The sequence below is a fragment of the Sorex araneus genome, chromosome 1, assembly GCF_027595985.1.
Source record: "Sorex araneus isolate mSorAra2 chromosome 1, mSorAra2.pri, whole genome shotgun sequence".
Lineage (NCBI taxonomy): Eukaryota > Metazoa > Chordata > Mammalia > Eulipotyphla > Soricidae > Sorex > Sorex araneus.
The window spans coordinates 174,487,777-174,513,871 of NC_073302.1; the positions used below are offsets into that span (position 1 = coordinate 174,487,777).

At 43.1% G+C, this 26,095-nt stretch overlaps 1 protein-coding gene and 1 pseudogene across 1 annotated transcript in view; one reads left to right on the forward strand and one right to left on the reverse strand.

Moving 5' to 3' along the window:
* EPB41L4A (erythrocyte membrane protein band 4.1 like 4A) overlaps window positions 1-26,095 on the forward strand; it is a 296,687-nt gene that overhangs the window by 204,173 nt on the left and 66,419 nt on the right. The window contains exons 10-11 of the mRNA XM_055139615.1: window positions 17,784-17,875; window positions 18,546-18,623. Of these exons, the coding sequence (XP_054995590.1) occupies window positions 17,784-17,875; window positions 18,546-18,623 (170 nt within the window). The remainder of the gene's footprint in view (window positions 1-17,783; window positions 17,876-18,545; window positions 18,624-26,095) is intronic.
* LOC129404926 (small integral membrane protein 29-like) lies at window positions 3,396-3,696 on the reverse strand (annotated as a pseudogene).

Consider the following 26,095-nt stretch of genomic DNA (forward strand, 5'->3'; position numbering starts at 1 on the left):
CCATGAGGGAAGTGAATGAAAATGGATGTAGAGGGAATGGAAAAAGGTCACTGTAGTCTTGGAAAATGACAAAAGGCCTTTCGAGGGAAAGTGATTATCATTATTGGTGCAATTTGCTCCTTGGTGCAGTCTGAGGTTGGAGCATGTAGTCAGGACAAGCTTTCAGATACAAAATTGAAGTGCCCCAGTTTTACTCCAAAGCAAATTAGGGAACTGCAGAGAATCATCTTCTGCTCCCTCAGTGTAAGAGGACTTGGTGGATTAAGTAGGAAATTCCAGATGCTTTCTAGGAAGAACATAGACAAGAAAATAAAAACACAGATTGCGGCACTGTTTGGGTGCTGATCATGACTGCTGCTGTGACTTCATAGACAACTTTCAGGAAATTTCAAATACAAGGCAAGGATTGGGAGAATGTCTTTCATTTTGTCTATAAAATAATAATGTTATCCCCATAACTTACTATATATACAAGAATGCACCCTTTGAAGCTAACTTTATGCAGAGTGAAAAACTAAACGAAGGGCATTGAATTGACTTTCTGATGAGGTGCTTGTAAGAAAGAGGTAATTATGCATTCTCAAGCCCAGGTTTAGGTTGCAGCTACAGTGTGTGGCTTTTGTAGGCCCACATCCAGGTTAATAATTTGTGCTAATGTCTTGTGCCTGCCTTGTCTCAAACCTAATGTCATTGCTTTTCTTGTCACCTGAACTTGAACTTGAGATCAGGTAACTACCATTTATTGATAAGATTAATATATACATGATATATATATATATATATATATATATAGAGAGAGAGAGAGAGAGAGAGAGAACACGCATAGAAGGAGACTGGTGGGTGGGAGGCAAATGTGACTGGAAGTGGGGTGAGACATTGATGAAGGGATCGGGATTGGAACATTGATGCCTGAACCCGATGATGAATGACTTTGTAATTTCACAATGACTAAATAAAAACCATTTGAAAAATTAAAATTGGTGGGGCTGGAGCAATAACACAGCAGGCAGGGCATTTGCCTTGCACGCAGCTAACCCGGGTTTGATTCCCAGCATCCCATATGGTCCCCTGAGCACCGCTAGGGGTAATTCCTGATTGCAGAGCCAGGATTAACCCTTGTGCATTACCAGGTGTTATCCAAAAAGCCAAAAAAAGGGGGGGACCACAAATTTTCAGTCATCAGAACTGGTAAAGTAAAAAATTCTCAAAAATGATATATTTTGCATGTTTGTAAATTAATATTCTGAATAATTCTGTGATAATACATTTTCAGATTTCCATGAAATAGATATGTGCCACAATGTAAAATTAATAAGAATAAATGAAAAGTGTCTCAGTGGGACCCACTGCTCATCTTGGATCTTTGTCCTCAAGTCTGGGAATTTCTTATTTGTGTTTCTTTAATTATTATTTCTTCATCAAACTTGTCCTTTTTTCAAGCACTCTGACTATTATTTTATTGTTCTTCTTAAGTTCATCCACGAGCTCTCTGTGTGCTCTTCAGACTATTTCCATCTTCCACTGTCCCCGGGAGGTTTCCTCCTCCTCTTGTTGCTCCTTGACCTTCATCCCTGCGGCTGTTACTGCCCTGCTCGGAGCTTCTGTTGTGTTGTAAATCACCTGCAATTCTCTTGTCTCTTGTAGTTTTCTCCTTTTGGCCACACTGCTGTGCATTGCTGAGTCCCTGTGCCATGTCTCTGAGCTCACTAAGTCCTCACCAGGCTTTCACTGAGGGCTGTAGGACTCCAGAGCTGACAGGTGCTGGCTGAGCATTCTGAGCCACTGTTCTCACTCACTGAGCATGGCATGCTTTTCCTTGTTAGACTTGTGGTGCCCCTGGTGTGCTGAGGGCAAATGCTTGTAGTTCCCCCTCCTTGGTGCTCCCTGAGGAGTTAAGCTGGGAGCTGCTCTTTTCCTTCCCCACTTGTCTGCACTGAGTGATAGGAAGTATAAGCATGAGCAGTGTGAGTGCTGACACAGTATCAGGAGCTGTTGGAATAGTGTAGGTAGGGCATGCAGGCTGCACGGGTGGCCCTGGTGTCACAAAGGCCTTGAGGTTGTCATTCCAGAAATTGATCTACCTGAAAGGGTGTGGTAGAAATGCAGGAGCTATGGAGTTGGTCCCCTTTGGCTAGCTACTTTTATGTTGTTGTTAAAGTACCTTGAAATGTCTTCTACTTCATGATAAATATTTGGTCAAATAGCATCTAAACTAAATTTTCAACTGTGGGATTCATCTCCCTAGTAAAAACACTCCAATATTGGGATAGGACTCTATGTAAAGTAGTTTAATGCAAAGGGTTTGTAATTGTATACCCAGAAAGAATAGAATATTCTGCAAAAATATGCCCAGCAAGCATAGAATAAGACTGTTTAGGGTCTTTTAGATTATGAACTACAGGGGATGAAATAGCATAGAAAAGTGTCAGGACATTATTCTATGTTTAAGGGTGACTTCTGATAGCCAAGTGAAATACCTAGCCTCTGCTCTCCACATGAGTGTTGATGTGCTTACTGAATGCCCTAACGTCAGCAATGGCTGACTGTTGGGAACCCTGTGGTAGTGGTGGGGGGCACAATATCTTATTGAATAAATGACCTGCCCGTGAGGCCACTGATGGCTGCTCAAGTGAACAAAAGCTTGGACTGCCCTAGTGTGTTTGTCTCATTCTCAGTGACTGAGCTCTGCGGTATGGGGATTGAAGGTGCCAATCCAACTAGCATTAAACATGCTACTTCTTTTATTATTTGGCTTTTGGGCTCCTGGCAGTGCTCAGGGCTTATTCCTGAATCTGTGCTCAGGAATCATTTCTGGTGGACTTGGGGCACCATATGGGGTGCTGGGGAAAGAACCAGGGTCAGCCACTTTCAAGACTCCCAGATGTACTATCACTTCAGCCCCCAGACATTCAACTTCTTGGATTTCTTCATCATTAGGTAAAAAAGCATGAATTGGTAATGTTCCTTGTTTAGCAGCAGTCTCCAGTTTGTGATCTGGTTTCCTACACACACGTGCACCCCTGACCTGCAGTGAGGAAGGATGTCTCTTGGAAAGGGCCCAGGTGCAGCTTTCTCCTGGTGCCCTGGTGATATGGTGATGGAGCAGGTCACAGACGGAAGGCCTGAGTCAGAGGTCTGTCTGAAAACATGAGATGGCACAGTCATTTAGCCAAAGGACTTCATTTCTCAAGTGTTCTTTCATTTTGAGTCTTTTTTTTCTTTTGATCCAGTTCCACTCTTTAATATTTACTGTGCCAGTGAGAACATGGCACATCTTAGTAAACGCCAATAATGTATTAACATAAGGAATACTGTACACCAGGCCTGTTAGCACAAGTTTATGGCCAAGAGCAGGGTGGGGCTGCCTCCTACCAGGCCAAGGCCCAGGGGCTGGCTCAGGTCTTGACATCCAGCAGTGGTATCTGCTTGTGCTGGTAGCCGCTCTGCCAGCCATGGACCACCTTGGGGTTCCCACGTCAGAGAGGAGCTCCTGCTCCACCTTGTGCAGCTCCTCAGCTGGGTTGTAGCTGTACATGGGGAGCAGGTGGTGGCACAGGAAGTCCACCCACTTTTTCTTCTGCACTTAATGTTACCACAGCCACCACCACTCCGACCAAGGTGATGAGGAAGGGCCCCAACATGTAACCTACCATGGAGTCATTGCTGGGGGGCACTGGGTACCATGGTGTTACTCATGGCATTGGCGCATAGGTTGAGTTTCCCTCCCTGCCCCAAGCAGAGTCCCAGCAGCCGAAAACCTCCAGAACCCAGCAGCATCCATGCTCAAGGCCACTCTCCACATGCTAGGAAAAGCCTCACACATGAAGGAACCAGCAGAGGAACCCAGGTATGCGGGACCTGTGCCGAGATCTCCAAGCCTGCTCGAATCAGGACTGGAACTCCTCCACCCAGATCCCCAGTTTTCCAGTAGCTTGGCAGTTACACCCACAAACTGCCCCTGGTGCCATGTAATCTCATCAACAGCCAAGATCCAGAGACTATAAAACAAAGCTCCTGGAAGAGAGCGATGCAGAATCTTGCACGGCAGAGCCTGGCAAGCTACCCATGGCATTTTTGATATGCCAAAAACAGTAACAGTAATCAGCCTCATTCCCCTGACTCTGAATAGGACAGAGATGAATGGGGACATTACTGGCATCCGCTCGAGCAAATCGATGAGCAATGGGACGGGATGGCAGTGATAGAGTGAATGTATTAACATACGGTTTTCTATTCATGCATACTTAGTATCCACAAATAATCTTGTCTTTCTTCATATGTAATCTTTATGAGTTTAGCAACAATTGTTTGTGAGTGAATTCTAGCTTTATGTAATTTTATAACCCTAATCCAAAAACTAATTATTAACAATATTTTTGTGTGATATAAACTTCAAAATTGGTACTATGATTTAAATAATATCACTGTATCACTGTCATCCCGTTGTTCGTTGATTTACTCGAGTAGGCACCAGTAACATCTCTATTACACTCAGCCCCAAGATTTTAGCAGCCTCTCTTTACTCATCTTTCCCAACGATTGGAGGGTCTTTCAGGGTCAAGGGAATGAGACCTATCATTACTGTTTTGGGCATATCGAATACATCACAGGTAGCTTGTCAGGCTCTGCCATGTAGGTGGAATACTCTCAGTAGCTTTCCGGGCTCTCCGAGAGGTTTGTATATATCTTTTACAGTATTTGGGATATGAATATACTACGAGGAGCTTGCAAGGCTCTCCCATGCGGGCAATAGACTTTTGGTAGCTTGTCAGGTTCTCCAAGGAGAACAAGGCTTCTGGGACCTTGGTCTTATAGTCTCTGGATGTTGGCTGTTGGTGGGATTACACGGCGCTGGGGGGGGGCAGTTTGTGGGTGTGGCTGCCAAGCTACTGGAAAATGGGGGGTCTGGATGGAGAAGGCTCAGTCCCAATCCGAGCAGGCTTGGATATCTCAGCCCCAGGTCCCACACACCTGGGTTCCTCTGCTGGTCCCCCCCATAAAAACTTTTAGTATAAAGATATAAAATATAGACAATATATATTAAAAAGAAAACTAAAATACCTATCATTTGAAAATCATAGGTAATATTAATATTGATATTAATATTATGTTTTTCAGACTTTTCTCTATTATATTTACACATATGTGTATGCATCATACCTATATGATTTTATATACTGCTGTTTTTGTTTGGGAGCCATACCTTGCTCAGCTCTAACTCCTGGCTCTGTGCTCAGGGATTACTCTTAGTGGGCTTGGGGGACATATGTAGTGCTGGGGATCAAACCTGCATTGGCTGCATGCAAGGCAAGTGCCTTATCCACTGTACCATCTCTCTGGCCCCTATATACTGCTTTTTTTGACCCAATATCAATGTAAATCATAAGCATTTGCCATTCTTAGATTATTATTTATTCACTTGTTTACAAAGTATTTACTGGGAGGTGGAGTGATAGCACAGCGGGTAGGGCATTTGTCTTGCATGCGGCCAACCCAGGTTTGATTCCCAGCATCCCATATGGTCCCCTGAGCACCACCAGGAGTAACCTCTGTGCATCACTGGGTGTGATGCAAAAAAAAAAAGTATTTACTGTTTCCTTTCTTACATGTTTTACTGATGTGGGTTTTTTACCTCCTATATCATTTTCTAACTGGCTTGCTGATAAAAGGAAAGCATTAGAATTTATATGCTCATCTCAACCATGCCCTTTTGTGCTGAATTATTTTTTTGTTTGTTTCATTTTGTTTTGGGACCACACTCAACTGTGCTTAGGGATCACTGTTGGTGGGTTTGGGGACCTGCTCTGGTTCTGAGGGTGAGCCCAGCTGTGCCCAGGATCACTGTTTGTGGGTTTGGGGACCATCTCTGGTTCTGGGGTGAGCCCAGGTCGCCACAGCATGCCAGCCCCTGTGTGGGGCTATCTTTTTTTCCCTATTGTGCTGAATTTTTGTGCATTAGCCCAGAGTTTTTATTTGATTCTCATGATTTTTTGTAAGGTTATAATTCTAATACTTTAAAATGAAAACAGTTTTCTCATTTCTGTTATTTGCAATTCATATTTTTTAGTATCAGGACTTATGGGATAGTGTTACATTTCTAGCAATATGAAGTATCCTTGATTGGCTTTTGATTTTAATGAAGGTACTATTATTCCACCACTTATATATCAGTTCTTGGCTGTAAGGGTTTGTGTTTATTACTGGGGGTTTAAATTTTTTTGTAGTAATCAATGAGTTGTCTGATGGAGGGTGTGGTGTTGGAACCCTGTCATTAACTGTAATGTGAATCATGATTTTCAAATAAAAACTCCATTTAAACCCCAACCATTTAACACATCATTTATTTACCTGGAAGGTCTTGCTAGCAATGACTCTTCTTTTCTCTCGTTGGGGCCCAGGCTTGGAGGGAGGAGAGCAAGTAGGGGCCATGCTCTGGCCTCACATTCCGCCCTATAGGACACCATCCTTGACATCACCAGGAGCCATGTTCGAGTGCAGAGTCAGGAACAAGCCCTGAGCACCTCTGGGTGCGCCACTCCCACCCACCCCAAACATGCCCAGGCCTGGGCCCGAGAGATGATACAGGAGATGAGCTAAGGTATTTGCTGTGGGCAACATGTTGGCTGTGGCTTTTACTGGATCCCCAGCAGTACCTGAGCACTGAGCCAGGAGTAGCCTGAGCAGTGCCTGGTGTATCTTCAATACTTCCCATAAAAAAAGAAATCCCGCTGAGAGGTGATGGAATGCTGAGGAGCTTTTGGGTTCCAGATTTAGCCATATGGCTTCCTGGGTATGGAAAGTGCTGAAGAGAGGGGTATTGATGATTTAAAGATGTTTTGACCTCGTTGGGGGAAAGAATAGAGCTTCCCCAAGTAGAGAGGGAATGTGGTGATGCGAGCAGAGCTGGGGGAAGACCAGGGGTCCCATTTTGATCCTGTTAAATTTGAGTTTTCCTGTTAGTTCCTAACTGAAGGCTTTAGGTAAGGAGAGAGCTGTGTGAGTCTGGAGCCCAGGACAAGGGTCTACACAGAATATTCAAAATTTAATTTTGGCTTACTTTATTTAACATTATATCTTCCAGTTCTATCCATTTTGCAGCAAATGCATGATTTTATCATTCCTTACTGATGTGTAACATTCCATTGTGTGTATACACACAGCTTCATGACCCGCTGTTGGACATCTAGGATGATTCCAAATCTTAGCTATTGCACTGAGTGCTACAGTGAATAGTAGTGGGCTTGGCATTTTTTTTGGTAAAGCAAACTACTTTTATTTAGAAAATATGATAGAAAGAAAAGAGAAAATTCTATAGAAAAAAAGGAAAAACACAGAACGCTGGTTAGGACACAGGTGAGCTTTTACATGCAGTGTACTATAAGGTAAAGAGAAGAATCCTGCATGCAGAGAAAAGGAGGGTGTGTGAGTCTGAAATGAAGTGCACCAGGAGTAAGACCTGAGCACCACTGGGTGTGGCCCAATGACCAAATTTTAGAAAACAAGGTAAATTCATATGTAATCTTACTTGTTTTTAATTTGGGCGGGGGTGGTTGGCCACATCTTGTGGTGCTCAAGAATCACTTCTGGTGGTGCTTGGGGGATCAGATGTGGTGCTCGGGCATGAACAGGAGTCTGTTTCAGGCAAGGCAAGGAAGAACCCAAACCTCCTACTGTTTCCCTGGCCACAGCTAGTTTGGTTAGATATTGCCATTTTCCCTCCTCCCCCAGGCACCCATGGACATAGTGCCATTTTGAATTTTTTACTGGCAGTGTGTAAAATATAAGCACATGTGCAGAAGGATGATGTGTGTTCACGGGCTCTTGGGGTCTCTCTCTCTCTCTCTCTCTCTCTCTCGTGCACACACTGCTCTCATTCAGTGCTCTCGAGCCACTGTTTATGAACAGGATCTGGATGGCCTCTCCTTTGTGCTCTGCTTCTGTGTGTGCCACTGTGCTTTCTTTTGTCTGTCTTTCTCAATCTGTCTCTGTAGTCTCTCCTCTGGTCTCTTCCAACCTCTCTGTCTCTGTCATCTCTCTTCTGGTCTCTTCCTATCTCTCTACTGACCCCTTTTCTGTTCTCTTTCTGGAGCCCTTCTGCTTCCTCTCTGAAGCCCTTCTGCTTTTCTCTCTGGAGCCCCACTCTCTCTCACTTCTGACTCTGACCCTTACTTCTGACTCTGACCCCTTCTGCTCTTACAGTCTTAGTTTATATAGCAATCACATAGGGTGGTGATACAAAGGTGGTTTGGACATTAACAAATCAACAAAGAGGGGTAAGACCACTCCTCCAGGAGATTAACTCAAGGATAAAATCTCATCTAAAGGGATTACTCCAGATTACTAGGTGATCTGTTTAAGGGTGGGATCCCATCCAGGGTGTGTTGCTTTCTTCTTTCCTCGGCTAGTATCACTGTATCACTCTCATCCCGTTGTTTGTTGATTTATTTGAGTGGGCATCAGTAACGTTTCTATTCCTCCCAGCCCTGAGATTTTAGCAGCCTCTCCTTACTCGTCTTTCCCAATGATTGGAGACTCTTTCAGGGTCAGGGAAATGAGACCTATGGTTATTGAATTTGGCATATTGAATATGCCATGGGTAGCTTACCAGGCTCTGCCCTCCTCAGCTAGTAACGCACTTAATTAGTTGTAGTAAATATACTTCTAGTATTTCTATCAATGTCATTCTGTATGGACACAGGAAGAGATATATAATACTTGGGGCTGGAGTGATAGCACAGCGGGTAGGGCATTTGCCTTGCACACGGCCGACCCGAGTTCGATTCCCAGCATCCCATATGGTCCCCTGAGCACTTCCAGGGGTAATTCCTGAGTGCAGAGCCAGGAATAACCCCTGTGCATCGCTGGGTGTGACCCAAAAAGAAAAAAAAGAGATATATTACACTTAAAGTTTGGTTCTTCCTGAGGACATCTCACTATATATGCCAGACCAGTCCTCAGGCCAGTTTAGTCTTCCTAACCCCAGTAGGGTCCTAGTCTCATCGTTACTTTTGGATCACGACAGCATTTGTCTATGACCATGCTCTCAACTTATAGTTGAGTATTGTGGTACTTTAGCTTGGCCCGTTTTGATGCCAGGGTAGCTCACAGCTTGCCCTGGGTCCATTCAGTCCCTCGTCAGGACCCTGCTTTTGGGGTACTAGGAACTAAGGGCAACTGAGTCGAGAAAGTAGATACTCAGGAGTAAATATTATTGGAGTCAATCAGCTCCCAAGTTACAAAGCATAATATTAACTGTCTTCCTGTGTTCATACAGAAAGGACATTGCTTTAAGATAAACTAAGGTCCCTGCAGCAAGGCTGAAAGAACATATCCAATGTTATCCTACAGCAGTGTATGAGCCTGGCACTATCATTTTAATATTTCCCCTCAGTATGACTCTGTTGATAGTCCATTTTGGAACATTCAAGTTTCAGAGGTAGGTACACTTTTAGCCTTGGGGTCACATGTTACTCAGAAAATGTGTACCATTGTGACCTTGGACTCTGAAGTCAATGGCACCCGGAAGCAGAGATCTTCTGCCTGCTATCCCCCAATCTCCGGTGACCCAGGGATCACACCCATAAACCACACCCTGCCCCATCCTGCTGGCACCAGATAATCTCATTGGCCACCCTCCAGATCTCAACAGCTGCTCTTCCCAGATGGGAGTATAAAATGAGGCCCCGATAGCCATGCCACCAGACTCCTTGCCAGGCTGTTTTCACTCGGGGAACCCCAGAGGGGGGCAGTGAGAACTCTCTCCGCCCCAAGAGACCCAGCCTTGGCAGCCTACCTCTAGTACCTAACCACCACCATGCTCCAGGCCGCTTTTCAGACACATTATTAGATACTTCCTACCCATTTTCCATAATTAGCACACCATATTTGATGGAGTTTAGAGAGTCGGCAACAAATCATAGAGTTATGTGTGTGTGTGTGTGTGTGTGTGTGTGTGTATACACCTCTCGGAGGGCCTGGCAAGCTACCGAGATAAGCTACTGAGAGTATCCTGCCCACACAGGCAGAGCCTGGCAAGTTACTGGGACATATTCAATATGCCAAAAACAGTAACCATAGATCCCATTCCCCTGACCCCAAAAGAGCCTCCAATTGTTGGGAAAGACGAGTAAGGAGAGGCTGCTAAAATCTCAGGGCTGAATGTAATAGAGACGTCACTGGTGCTCACTCTAGTAAATTGACGAACAATGGGATGACAGTGATACAGTGATCCCATTTGTTAATTTTGGACAGTTAACCTGAATAAAATTTAACCAACATTTCTTCTCTATAAAATGAGAATGCTTTATAGAGTCTGCTTTCTAGTGTCATGAAATTGAATGTGCCTAGTTTCAAGGTTGTGTTTATAATAGGTGTTTTGATTTGTCTCTGAGCTGGGACTGTCTTGGCCTCATACCAGGTAGAACTTCAGAGATTTGCACAGGAAGAGGCTTGGGGATCATGTTGTTCTTGGATGCTCACCAGTCTTGACTGGTGAGTAACTTTTGCCAAGACAGGAAGGACAACCAAGTTCTTCCAGGTCTGTGACTTGTCTTTTGATTGTCTGTTCTTTGTTGGCTTTCTCCATAGTCAGTAGCCAACATACATTGGAAGGAATTTTAAAATTCCTATAGAGACAGTTTAAGTTAAAAGTACCAGTAGACCTTGCAGGTATGCTTGCTTAGTAGAATTTTTTAAAAAAAATTTTAACATTCATAAGATTGAAAATATATAAGAAAATACATATTATTGTTTAAAATATCAAATATGCGTTATAAGAGAGAAATACTTATATTTTATAAATCTTTCTCTGAAGGGACAAGATATATTGGGTAAATGTGGCAATAACAAAAGCAGACATTGGGAATCCTGAGTTTGTATCTGAGAATTTCTTCAAATAGGAAACCCAGAATAAGTTCAAAACATTGAAAAATGTCAGCTGAAACACAGTGGGAATATTCTCTAATGTTTTGGATTATATTTATCTTTTTTTTGAAGAAAAAGAAAAAACAGGGAAAACAACATAATCTAACATATTCTTTCTAACACTAATTGATGTTGCTGTATATTAGAGTGTTATTTGTATTATTCATCCTGCAATCAATTTACCTGTAAGATTAGTTAAGAGGTCTTCCACATTTAGTATATATTTTGAATAAAACTCAGAAGATTAAATAGTATAGGACTATTTTCACTATGTTTTGTTATTTATAGGTATAGCGTCCATGCAGGAATGGATATTAATTTTGCTCTCTGAGTGCTCTGCTGTAATGAACATTTATTTTTAATTCAAACCATTTTGCATACATTTCAAAAAGAATATTAAATAATGTAATTATGTGTATATGGAGGGATGTTTACATGTAATGCAATGTTTTCTGAATCATATTACTTAAAAGATACTCTCTGGAAAGAAAATTGTTTCCTCAGATAAATTAAGAAAAGAAAAACCACTGCCTTATCAGCTCTTTGAGATTAACTGTACATATTAGCAGATTAACTGTACATATTAGCACAGTAAAAGGTCAGAGCATTTAATCAATTGTTTCCCAAATTAACCTACCAAAGAAGCCTTTTTTTTTTTTTTTGCTTTTTGGGTCACACCCAGCGATGCTCAGGGGTTACTCCTGGCTCTGCACTCAGGAATTAACTCCTGGCGGTGCTTGGGGGACCATATGGGATGCCGGGGATCGAACCCGGGTCGGCCGCGTGCAAGGCAAACGCCCTACCCGCTGTGCTATCGCTCTGGCCCCCCAAAGAAGCCTTTTAAGACACTATAAAGAAAATAAACTTAAAAAAATTATTATAAAAAATTTATTGTATCATTGTGAGATACAGTTACAAGATTTCATGTTTGAGTTACAGTCATATAATGATCAGAAAATAAACATTATAAGAAAATACCCAGCCACCACCATGCTCCATGCCACTTTCCCGACACTCACGCATGAGTGAAGCCCCACAGAACCAAGTAAAGAAGAACTTTGTGACCGTGGACTCCAACTCAGCGGGACCCGGAAACAGATATCCTCTGCCTGGTTTCCCCAATCTCCAGTGTCTCAGGGGTCACACCCAGATGCCCACCCTACTGGAGCCAGATAAATACCTCATTGGCTGACCTCCACTACCTCCACTACCCAGCCACCGCCACGCCCCAGGCCACTTTCCAGACCACGCAGCGGTCATAAAACACTTAATACCCATTTTCTGTAATTACTCATTTCTGTAATATGGTGTGAACCATGGGAACACCTGTAAGGGTGATTAGAGGCTGCCCTAAAGTCTCCAACTCTCTCAAAGAGCCCGGAAAGCTACTGAGAACATCCTGCCCACATGGCAGAGCCTGGCAAGCTACCCGTGGCATATTCGATATGCCCAAAACAATAACAACAATGGGCCTCATTCTCCTGACAATGAAAAAGTCCCCAATACAACAGCATTAAGAAGGATGAGCTAGGAAAGGCTAATAAAATCTCAGGGACGAACTAAACTGCCAAAACAAAGAAGGACTAAAATGACTGTCTGTACTTTCAATGCACGTACGCTGGCATCGGAAGCATCCATCGAGGACCTGATGGTGCAAGTGCAGAAGATCAAGTATAACATCATTGATCTGACCAAGACGAGAAGGCATTGATCACAACACGCCATTTTCAAAACTGAAGAACTGTTCCTCAGAACATGCAACAGTAGAGACGTCGGTGGTGTTGGTGTCCTTGTCAACACGAAATTGGCCATGAGCACTGATTCATTCGAATGCCTAACAACCTGAATCAGACGATTACGCTAAAATAGATGTGGCTCACTGCTGGCAGTTTCTATCTTTGTCGTCTAAGCACCAACATCCAACTACGATGAAGAAGAAATTAAGAAGTTCTACATGGAGCTGGGGAGGGAAGTTCTACAAAGAAGACCACACCTTCTAAAAGATCATTGTCGGTGATTTTAATGCCAAGATAGGACCAAGAAGGTTGCCCAAAGAACTCCACCTCAGGACCCATAGCCTAGAATGAAATGAACAGGGTGAGAGACTGTCTGAGTTCATCATGTTGACCAAGACCATCCATGGTTACTCACAGTTCCAGAAGGCCGAATATAAATACTGGAGTCTCCTGGTAGACAGTTCCATAATGAAGTTGATCACATCATATTCAATCAATAGTTTTGCCTGACCTATGTTGCTCTTGTCTCAAAATTCCAAACAGGATCAAACCACCATCTCCTTTGGGCAAAATTCTACTTCACAGAGTGGGAGAAAGGACTGCAAAGTTTAAATTTAAGAATAGAACTCCCAGAATGACCACCAACTGGGACCTCTTTGGCACTATTGCAGCAACATGGGAAGATACCATCCTTGACAACATCGACTGGTTAGCACCTCCATGACTGCGCGAGAAATGCTGAGAGTGGGAAAGCCACAAAGCCACAGGCGTTCTGAAGACACCTGTCTTCAGAAACTCTTGAGCTCATTTGCCAATGTGGTTTGGCACGAGCCACAGGCAATCACAAGCTAACATCTGAGCTTGCAAAGCTATGCAGAGAAGTGGTAAAGGAAGACCTCAAAGAGAGAAGAGCAGCAGTGTTGGCCGATGCAGCAGAAGCCGGGGAAAGTATTCACAATGCTGTCCATACTTTGCGAACTACAAGACCAAGATGACTGCCCTCTGATATTCTGATGGATCTATCACATCTTCCAGAAGGGCAATGGAGAGGATTATTCATAACTTCTGCTCAGATCTTTTCGATAGCCACATCCACCTGCCCACATAACAAATTCTGCAGGATGGACATGTCATTCCGACTGTTCTCCCTCCCAAAATCTGACACTCCATTTTGTCGGTAAAGATGCGTATAGCACCCAGTCCAGACAGGTCAGACCCGAACATCTGAAGAATCTGCTGCCAGTACTCATCAATACACTGGCTCGGCTCTTCACGTGCTACCTGTCCATATGCAAGGTCCCAATGGAAAACCAGCAGGACCATTCTCTTGTACAAGAAGGGAGACACCCATGACATCGGCAACTATCACCCAATCTGCATTCAGCACGATCGACCATATCCACACAGTGACCAAGCTTATTGAAGTTTTGCAAGAGTTCAAGATGCCGCTCTGTCAAATGTTCATCTATTTAAAGAAGGCCTTCGATTCTGTTGAGTCTGAAGTGGTCATCAAAGCTTTAGCCAAACAGGGCGTTCAAACTCAGTACATCAAGATCCTCCGTGAGCTGTATTATGTATTCACCAGCAGGATCTCACCATTCTACAAGGAAGTGATCATTGCCGTAAAGAGAGGGGTTTGACACGGTGATACCATTTCACTGAAACTCTTCAGTGCCACCCTCAAGAATGTCATGTGACAACTAGGATGGGAAGGAATGGGAGTGAAGATAGACAGTTGCCAACTATACCACCTCTGCTTTTCTGATGACATCATTCTAATAACATCAAACATTAGCCAAGCAGCACAAATGCTGGCCAACTTCAACTGTAATTGTGGAAAGGTTGGACTGCAGCTGAATCTCATCAGAACAATGGTCATGAAAAACAGACTAGTCCCTGACGTTCCATTTGCTCTCAATGGAATGAACATCTCCGAATGCAGCAGCTCTGTGTACCTGGGTCGAGAACTCAACATGAGGAATAACTTGGCTCCAGAACTGCACAGGAGGAAGAGAGCAGCATGGAATGCCTTCAAGAGCATCGAAGAAGTTGTTAAGAGGACGAAGAGCCTCTGGTTCTGGCCACATCTTTAGACTACACCGTTCTTCCTGCACTAACATATGCCTCAGTGACCTGGGCCTTAGGAAAACAGGATGAGAATGTATCCCAATGAGGAATTGAAAGAGCTATGCTTGGAGTATCACGTTTCACTCACGTGAGAGAAGGAATCCGGAGTTCTGACCTCCATCGATGGTCAAGAATCAGGGACATTGCCTCATTTACCAAGGCATCAAAAACCAGATGGGCCAGACACATAATGCGATTTAGAGAAGACCACTGGACTAGAGCTGTTACCAACTGAAATCCACGGGACGTCAAAGACCGAGTGGATGCCCACCTACGAGATGGTCAGAATTCTTTGTCAAAACGCTGAATAAATGGTTTGAGGCTCTTCGTGTTCCTAGAGGGAGCAGATACCATTGGACTCACTAGCATGCAACAGGGACAAATGGAGACGTTACTGGCACCCGCTCAGCAAATGGAAGATCAATGGGATGACAAGTGATACAAGTGATGTGGCTTTCTTTTTTGTAGACTTTGATTATTTTTCTGATAATGGGATTAAAGAAGAAAACAGGCAAGTAGAGAATGAGTTTGTACTTGTCACTTGTACTTGGCAGAAGTGATTTGGAGGCCTGCAGGAGCCTCTTGTTCCACTAATAAATTTGCATGTACTGGAGCAAATGAGAAAAGGCAAGTTTGGTTGGATTTCATAAAGATTGTATAAAGATTTTATAAGACCATTAATCTATTTATTATGGGTTATTAATCCGTTTATTCAAAATGAGAGGTCAGGTAATCAAGTCTCCATTTGAAAAGTGAAAGGTTACAGATATTTATTAAAGATCAAGTGAATACCAGTCCAAGAAAAGTTGGAGGTTTACAGGTGTCATACTCTTTCAGATTGCATTTTTTTGTTCTTCTCCACATGTGGAAATCTGGATTATGTGTGATTAATTATTCTTTCAAAAATTTAAGTTAGGAATGTAAATTCTGCCTAGTTGTGGATGCTTGAACCACAGGAACTCTCTGCCACCATCTCTCCAGGGTTGTGCACTGCCTCTGTGGAGTGTATGTGTGGGAAGGTGCCGAGAAGGCTGAGCACAGACCAGAAAGGTGGGCTTGTGGGAAGCAGCTGCACCGTGCTCCCATTGTGTAGATCATTTATGCTTAGGGGAGCAATCATAAGAAAATTCATAAACAAGTAAATGACCTTTTATTTTGGCATATGTCAAAGGCCTTTATATTTTGGGCTAATAAAAACACTCACCGTTATACTTTTGGGTAATGAAAGTACCCACTTATTATATAAGAAATGATGTTCTGTTGCCCTTTGGAGCCCTCCTGGCAGTGCTTTGGGGTCACTGCCCGTTGGTGCTGGGGATGTGCTGTGCCAGGGATCCAGGTTTGCTCTCCAGCCTCCTCCCAGGCGTCCTTAAGTAGTTGTGAGTGGTGGTTGCCTGTCGGGGAGGGCAGTTGGGGGCCAGTGTGGAAGGGCGATTTTGTGATTATGGGTCTGCTTTGGGGACAAGATTTTGTGGCACATGTATGGCTCTGCATGAAGTGGTCTATAGCCCTGCACCTCCTGTCAGCAAGTCTGTGTTCCCCACCTGCCGCCAAGGAGCGCCTGAGATTTCCTTCTGTAGCCCCTTAATTTCTTTTGCTTCTGAGTAAAAGCACTGTCAGAATTTATTGATTTTCCTTCCTGTCTCTGACTCTGTAATCTCCTCCCTCTTGAAAGCCATGGAAGATTTCTCCCAGTGAAATGCATCTTCTCTCCAAAACCCTGTTTGCCCCCTGGGTCACTGGCACCTGGCAGGTCTTTCCCAGCCGCCGCCGCCGTGCCTAGCCCCTGTTCCCTGGCCCAGGCTGCTTCCCCAGCAGCCGCCCTCATGCCGGTCTTTGGCCCTTCTGCACACTGTCCGGCAGCCCTCTGTGCCGTGCGTGGACATCTCAGAATAAAGGTAACCTGGACGTACTCGCCACTGTTGGGTTGTCCGGGGCCCCGTGTTTCCGTTACTCTGTTCTCACCTGCCCACTCCCGAAGCCGGGACTGGGCTTCCTCTCCGCCTCCTGGGGATCCTGGCCATCCACACCGCGCTTTCATGGACAGATGAGCTCGGTTTAGACCGTGTTTCCCTAGAGGACCACGGAGAATTACTGCATCTAAAGCCTGTCCTGGTTGCAAGTCTGCATTTGGGGAATCGCTTCAGTTGTCACTCTGCACTAACAAGGTTAGGATTCCATAGAAACCTCATCTCAGGGTTGTGTTCTACATTTGGGGCAAGTTTAGTTTTATTTTGAAACTAAATCGCCAATTATATAACTTCATAGAACTTGTGGTTTGTTAATTTGGTATTCATGTTACTTTTTGTTTTCTGATTCAAATATTTTTATAATGGCAGTTTTCATAGAATTAGAATGACCTCTGAATCTGTCTTTGTTTCTTATATATTAAATATGGAGAATTTAATGACTGTGAGATTAAAATAATAGTTAAAATTCATTGTATACCTATCATATGCCACTCTACATTGCTTGTAACATTTAATACACTCAGTAATGATACAGAATGGAAAATCTCAGAGATGTTGTTGAACTTGCTGGATTTCATTGGTGTGGGGTGGTTGACAAGTTTAATTGTTGCTTGTGTATCTCTAAAATTAATACAGTTGATAACTGGATTTATGGGCATCTCCTTTTTGTGTGGGAAATTGATTGTTATACATTGCTTTGTATTCTGGCACCCAATAATAATAAGAGAGTTTATTCTTCTCTGCTCAGAGGAGAATATCACCTCTGGAGAGTATCACTTATATCACATGATCACCCGCAGACCTGAGGTGATGCAAAGGAGATAGCAGCGAAGGTGTTAGTGGTAAAATTTAAGTGGGACTTACATTTTGCTATTTTAATTGAGTATAGCTTTAAACAGTCCTTCAAATCTAGCTACCAAGAGGTACTACTCTGTGATCTGTGCCTTGCCAGTACCTTGCTGTGTGCCTCGAGGGCTGCCATCAAGGAGTGTCACCGTGAGTGACTCCCATTCTCTTTTTCTCTCAGTGCAATGAAACCTCATTTTTTTTTGAAGCTCGAACTAAAAATGCTTGCAAACATCTCTGGAAATGCAGTGTGGAGCATCACACATTCTTTAGGTATGTCAACATAAAGTTCTCTTCTGTATTCAAATAAGTGATAATTGCATTTGTTTTTGTAACAGGAATTATGCCTCCAAGTTTAAATAACTTTTTTTTCAGGCCCCTAATTCTCTGGATCTTAATGCAAATAGATATAAGAGATTTAAGATATCTCTTAAAATATGAGATATCTTATTTGCTCATACTATATAAAGGGCCAGGGTTAGCTTTTCTAGGTTTATGTGAAAAAGTTGCATCTTGGTGTTATTTGGAATTAAGTGTATGGCATGCACATATTACATTTGAAATACTTATTAGCTGACTGATTGACAGTATGGAATAGGAATGGGGTGTTACAACCTCACTTCAGACCAAGGCTTGTCCTGTGGATTTAATAAGTGCCTAAAGCAGAGGGTAGATGTCGTCACCTATGGGAGAGGCAGAAAGACACAGGCAGGGCTTTGAAATCCCTCTGGCATTCCTTTATCACTGTTTTTGTTTTTCTTTTTGGGAACCACACCTGAGGGTTCTATGTGGTGCCAGGGATTGAACCAGGGCAGCTACATGCAAGGCAATCGCCTTACGTTCTGTACTGTTTCTCCAGCCCTTCTCCCCAACATCTAGAAGACAGGAAGAACAAAATGCAGTGTCTGAAAAAGGCTAATTTTCTTCTCTTATAATTCACTAGAATGCCAGAAAATGAATCAAATTCATTGTCAAGAAAACTCAGCAAGTTTGGATCCATAAGTTATAAACACCGGTATAGGTAAATGAAAGATTTTCTTTTAAGTGTTTGTGTGTGTGAATGAACATTTAATTAAGTTGTTCATATACAAGTATATTTAAACTTTATGATTTAAATTTTTCTTGTCTTCCACAGTATCAGTGCACTTGATAATATTTCTTAAAACCTTTCTAACAAAAATAAAGTATTTAATATTTGTATAGCTAGATTGAGTGTAAGGACTTTTAGTTATTATTTTTATTTTTATTTTTAATTGAATCACAGTGAGATACACAGTTCATACTTCTTGAAAAACAATATGTATTTTCTCAAAAGATTGAGAAATCAAATCAAAAATTTAGAAATCAAGCTCCCATTTTACCCAGCAATACACTTCTGGGAATATACCCTGGAGATGCAAAACATACCATAGAAATGACATCTGCACTTGTATGTTTACTACAGTACTATTTACAATAGCCAGAATCTGGAAAAAATCCGAGTGCCGAAGAACAGATGACTGGTTAAAGAAACTTTGGTACATCTACACAGTAGAATACTATGCAGCTGTTAGAAAAGATGAAGTAATAAAATTTGCATATAGGTGGATCAACATGGAAAGTATAATGTTAAGTGAAACGAGCCAGAAAGAGAGGAACAGACATAGAAAGATTGCACTCATTTGTGGAATATAAAGTAACAGAATGGGAGACTAACACCCAAGAATAGTAGAGATAAGTACCAGGAGGATTAATCCACAGCTTGGAAGGTGGTCTCACCTGCTAGGTGAAGAAGCAGCTGTCATAGAGAAGGGATGACCAAGCAAAGGGTGCTAGGTAGGCCCAGTAGGGATGGGAGATAGGGGCTGAAAATAGACTATAGACTAAACATGATGCATACTTAATGTCTCTGTAGCAAACCACAACACCCAAAAGGAGAGAGAGAGAGCAAATGGGAATGCCCTGCCACAGAGGCGGGGTGGGGTGAATGGGACAGTGTGGGGATGGTAGGAGGGATGCTGGGACCATTGGTGGTGGAATATGGGCACTAGTGGAGGGATGGGTACTTGCTCATTGTATGACTGAAACGCAAGCATGAAAATTTGTAAGTCTGTAACTTTATCTCACGGTGATTCACTAATTAAAAAAAAAGATTGACAAAAAAAGTTGTTCATGATTGGATTTCAGTCATATAATTTTCCAACACCCGTCCCTTTACCAGTGTACATTTCCCACCACCAATGTCCTCCGTTTCCTCCCCCACCTCCAGCTCTCCCCCTCTCCCTACCACCTCTATGGGAAGCACCTTTCTTCTGTCTGTCTTTCCCCCCTCTCCTTTGGGCATTATAGTTGGCAATGCAGCTACTGAAAGGTTATCTTGAATATCCCTTTATCTACTTTGAACACTCAGTTCTTGTCCAAAGTGATCATTTCCAACTATTGGTGTCATACCAAAATTCCCTTTGCTATCCCCCCCACACCAAACACACTAGTGGCAAGCTTCCAACCGTTGGCCAGTCCTTATGATCCCTGTTTTCCCTGGCCTTGGATATTAGTCTCATACTAATTTTTAAATATTCCACAAATGAGTGCAGTCATTCTATATCTGTGCCCTTTTTTTGACTCTTTTCATTCAGCATGATAAACTCCATGTCCATACAGTTATAAGCAAATTTCATTATTTCATTGTTTGTAAGGACTTTTAGAATGTAGTTGAGCATATTGTCTTCGATTTTAACTTCGATTTGTAAAAAATACAAATGCACACACTCGGAAAGGGTGATGTGTGTTTGTGGGCTCCTGGGGGTAGCTATCTCTCTCTCTCTCTCTCTCTCTCTCTCTCTCTCTCTCTCTCTCTCCTGCTTCTTGTGTTATGCTATACTCTTTTTCTCTCTATCTTTCTCTCTATCTCTGACTCTGTCTCTCTCATCTCCCCTCTGATCTTTTCCGACCTCTCTCTGTCTCTGTTGTCTCTCCTCTGGTCTCTTCTGAACTCTCTTCTGATCTCTATCTCCGGAGCTCTCTGCTTCAGTCTCTGGAGCCCCACTCGCTCTCACTTCTGACTCTGACTCTCACTCTTACTCTGATTCTCCCTTGCTCTCACTTCTTACTCTGTCCTTTACTTCTGACTGACCTGCTCTCACTTCTCACTCTGACTCTTACTTCTGACTCGTTTTGTGCTCTTTCTTTCCCCTGCTTCTGGCTCTGATGACTCCCTGATTCTCTTTCTCTTTGTGCTCTGCTTCTGTGTCTTCTCCCCTACTTCTCTTACAGTCTTAGTTTATATAGCAATCACATAGGGTGGTGACACAAAGGAGGGTTGAACATTAAGAAATAAACAAAGAGGGGTAAGATCACTTCTCCAGTAGATTAACAAAATCTCATCTAAGGAGATTACTCCTGATTACTAGGAGAACTGCTTAATGGCAGGATCCCATCCAGGTTGTGTGTGCTTTCTTCTTTCCTCAGCTAATAATCCACTTTAATAGTTTCAGTAAATTTACTTCTAATATTTCTAGCAATGTCATTCTGTATAAGCACAGTAAGAGATAAATCAAACTTAAAAGTTTGATTCTTCCTCAGGATATCTCATTATATATTCCATACCACAGTTCTCAGGCCAGGTTAGTCTTCCTAACCCCAGAGGGGTACTAGTCTCATTGTTACTTTTGGATCATGACAGCATTTGTCTATGACCATACTCTCTACTTATAGTTGAGTATTGTGGCACTTTAGCCTGGTCCATTTCGATGCCAGGGCAGCTCACAGCTTGCCCTGGGTCCATTCAGTCCCTCGTCAGGACCCTGATTTTGGGGTACTAGGAACTAAGGGCAACTGAGTCGAGAAAGAAGATGCCCAGGAGTAAATATTATTGGAGTCAATCAGCTCCCAAGTTACAAAGCATAATATTAACTGTCTTCCTGTGTTTATACAGAAAGGACATTGCTTTAAGGTAAACTAAGTTCCCTGCGGCAAGGCTAAAAGGACAAACTCAGGTTATCCTACAGATACTATTATCACATTTCTAATTAACCTGAAGTATGAAATATAGTACATCTTTTGAATAGTTTCTAATTGATTGTGTTCTTAGAATATTTTGAATAGTTACTTATTGCTATCTATTGTGGAAATGTTTTCTATTAGCTGCTTTATTTTATCATCACAATATTCAACAATGCCACTGTCACTAATATGTGATAAAACTAAGTCTTTTACAAATGGCAAGATCCTTCTTCGTGGTACCCAGGTAGGAAGTCCTGAAGTTGGATTCACACCCTGGCAGTCAGATACCCAGTGTTTCTCATCATTAGACAGCTGTTCAGAATGTGGGGGCTGGAAGCTGGTGTGTGTCTGTGTGTGTAAGGGATCTGTGGTGGGAAGGTGGGGGGTGGATATGAGGAGTTGTCATTCAACCAGGTGGTGCTGTGTTTTTTCCTAATACTAGATTCAAAACGTGTTTCTGTCATTTGAGAGAGAAAGGCACAGTAGTGGGCGCCCAGAGATAGAAGATGTTAGCTCTGATTTCTGCCTTCAGAGGGTTACAGATTCTCTGGCCTGGACACAAGTCCGCAAAACCCACCCAGAGTGCGGAATGCCTCTCAGAGGTAGCCCCATGTGTGGTGGGCATCATACTTCAGATTTAACTCCTGGGTTTGGGCCACATTTTCTGTGTTTTCTTTTCTTTTCTTTTAAAATTTATAGGAGTTGGAGGAATAACACCCAGTGGTGCCTAGGGATCACTTCTGGCTCTGCACAGGGATCACTGACTTTGGAGCTCAGGAGACTATGTGGGGGGGCTATGGCTTGCACCTAGGTTGGCAGCATGTTAAGGCAAGTGTCCTACCTGGTATCTCAGTCCCAGTGGCCCACATTTTCATTTGAAATCAGAGATAATGAGAGGTTCACATCAAATGTTCATTGTATTCATCTTACAATCCACTTGGATATTTTTTCATTTGATGACTTACCTAAAATTTAAGATCATTCAATCTTTCATCATTTAATCATGATTTTCCCTTGTTCTGCCATTGTATTATAGATGTTCTTTGTGTATTTCTTAATGTCATCAAAATGTTTTAAGATTTGATTTTTGGGAGACAGAGAGATAGTGAAGGGGGTAAGCTGTGCTTATTTTGCATACAACTAACCTCAGTTCCATCCCTGACACTACATATGGTCCCCCAAACTCCACCAGGAATTATTACTAAGCATAGAGCTAGGAGTAAATCCTTTGTTTGGATCATGGCTTCCAAACAAAAGTATTACCTTCAGACTATCAGCGTTTTTCCCTAACAAGTGATAAAGTTATTAGGAAATAAATAAGAATATTTGCCTTTATATTGTTAAAAACAGCCAGTCTTTGGGTTTATCTTACAGATGAGGCTTTTTCTAGTTCTGGGTCATATAGAATGTGTAAATCCATCTCCTTGCCACAGAAAAGCTATACCTTATTAGTCACACCATTAAAATTATAAATATACAGCTTAACATATGCTGCAGTTGCTTTTCACAAATTTACCTGTACCTGATTTCTTTAATTTATTAAAATTCAAATGTTGTGGCTACTGGGAATTTTATTAGCAGGTTATTGGAATTTTGCATATTAAATAGTATTTCTTCCAAGAAAGTCACTACAAGTAACTACAAGTAACCTTTATGGAATTTGAGGCTGTTCAAAATCTGTTCTATTTTCCTGGTTGGTGTTTGCTGCCTAGTGAGTGTTGATGAAACACAAGCCTCTGTGTCTCTGTAGGAAGTATTAATGTGAGACCACCCTTGGAAGAAAGAATTTCATCTCATTGCTCAAAGCTAAGCTAGTAGGCCTTTCACTCATAGTTTAAAAACACAGGGCAAATAACCAACCTTCCTAGAAACTTTCTAGAGATACAATGGCTTACAAACACAACTGTCCCCCCGCAACCCCTTGGGGACCGAGGCAGCTGCATGAGTTTGTGCCTGAGTGTTGATGTTACTGCCCCCCACTGTGGGGTGTGAGTGGGTCATGTTTGTGTGTACAGCTGTGTATGTGCATGTATATTTCCTGGAGGTGTTATGGTGTTTGCAATGGAGAAAGACAGTCTTTAAGCTCCTCTGTGGGTTTCAAGGCTTGTAAAATGCTAAGGAGATGCCACTCCCTTTTAGAAAAGCTAAAGGGAAGAAGTAAGCAACTCCAGTCATAGAGACAGCCTATGCTTTTTTAAAAATGATAATTTATAAGGAAAGTCTGAGCCATTGGGCAGTTTTATTGTCTGAGATCAATAATATGAAATAGAGTCTGATTAAATCATACTTTAGAGATGAGAATTAGGCTGAGAACCTTTTCTTGTAGGTTGAATCTCAGAATTTTCCACATTTCTGGGACTGAATAAATAGTACAGCAGGTAGGGCACTTGCCTTGCATGTGGCTGAGCCCGGTTGGATCTCTGGTTCCCCTAGTATTTCCAGGAGTAATCTATGAGTACAGGGCCAGGACTGACTCTGAGTATCATCGTTTAAAAATCACTGGCCCCAACCCCACCTCCACCCCCCAACAAAAAGAACTTTCTACAATTTTCTTAAAATGTGGAAGAGGACAGAGTTATGAGAACATCCTTTGTGTCAGGTCTTTCCACAAGTGTTACTTCATTTAATCTGCTCAGTGACCTGCCAAGTGAGGTCTCTTCTGAGACCTGCAGATGAGAACCTGAGCCCCCACAGTGTGAAGTATCTGAACTATAGACTCTGAACCAGCACATGGCGGAGCTGGGGTTTGGGCCTAGATGTTCCCCTCTTGTTCTTCCCTCTGTCCTCACTTTGGGCTGCTCACAGTGCCACTCCAGACAGGTGGCACTGGGGGCAGACTGAGGAGGCAGGACAGTGTCTGGCCAAGGGAACAGAGCCGCCATCTCCAGAATGCTGCTGGCATTCTTACACCTTGCATGGGAAGTCTGTCACTGGCCAGTGCTTTGCTACCCTGAACCCCTAAGTCTGCCCTACTGGAATCTCCATGCTAGAAAGTAGTAAGGATAAGTTCTAACAATTTATTTTGCTTAATATTGTGCTATTTATAAAGGAGCCTTGTAGAGCCTTAAAAAAAAAAGAAAAAGAAATTTCCTGACAAATACCACGTGGTTGGAGTAGGCTTAGAACTTCAGCTGTGTCCTCGCCCTGGCAGTTCGTGTCTGGCTGCTGCCAGCTCAGGAAGCCCTTCTCACCCTGGGTGCCACCCTGCCACTGTTTCTGGCCCTGATAGTCTTGTTAGTCTAATGATGTGATGTTCCCATTTCTTTTTCACTTCTGAGAGAAACAATGATAAATACTAAATAATAAAATCTCACTATAAAAAGCCACTAAGGCTAGGCTTCAGAGGTCTTCGGCCTTGGGAGCTCTGCTCGGGGCGGGGAGGGAAGCTGGAGCCCACCCCCTCCGAGGGGCTCTGGGAAAGACAGCCAGGCATGCGGGCAAGAGACTCTCTGTGTGTCGCTCTCTTCCAGGAGCTTGGTTTTAAGTCTCTGGATGTTGGCCATTGGTGGGATTACATGGTGTGGGGGGACAGCTCCTGGGTATGACCGCCTAGCTACTGGAAAATGGGAAATCTGGGCGGAAGAGGCCCAGTCCTGATCCGAGCAGGCTTGGAGGTTTCAGCCCCGGGTCCCACACACCTGGGTTCCTTTGCCGGTACCTTGATACGTGAGGCTTGTCCGAACGTGTGGAGAGGGGCCTTGAGCATGGCTGTGGCTAGGCTCCGGAGGTTTTTGGCTGTGGGAGCTCTGCTCAGGGCAGGGAGGGAAGTTGGAGCACACCCCCTCCGAGGGGCCCCGGGGAAGACAGCCAGGTGCATGGACAAGAGACTCTCTGTATGCTCAAGGCTCCTCTCCACACATTCAGACAAGCCTCACACATGAAGGTATCAGCAGATGAACCCAGGTGTGTGGGACTGGGGCTGACACCTCCAAGCCTGCTCAGATCAGGACTGGGCCTCTTCCGCTCAGATTTCCCATTTTCCAGTAGCTAGGCAGTCACACCCAGGGACTGCTGCACAACATCTTATAGCCTACTTCTCCCTCTGGGAGAACCTGGCAAGCTACCGAGAGTTTCCTGCCCACATGGGAGAGCCTCTCAAACTCCCCATGGTGTATTCATATGCCAAAACCAGTAAGCAATGCTGGGTCTCATTCCCCTGACCCTGGAAGAGCCTCCAATGCGGCATCGTTGGGAAGGACAAGTAAAGAGAGGCTTCTAAAATCTCAGGGCTAGGACGAATGGAAATGTTACTGAGACCGCTCGAGAAATTCAACGATCAATGGGATGATGATGATGATGATGATGATGATGATGATGATGATGATGATGATGATGATGATGATAAAAAGCCACAGCAGTCTACACAATGTGTTATATTTTAGGGGTAATATTTTTTCTTCTGTGAAATTATATGCAGTATCCAAAGTTTTATGATAGCAGAAAACTCTGTAAGTCTTGGTTTTCATACTTCAGACCATTTACATAACAGAGTTTTGCTCTGATTTTCAGAAG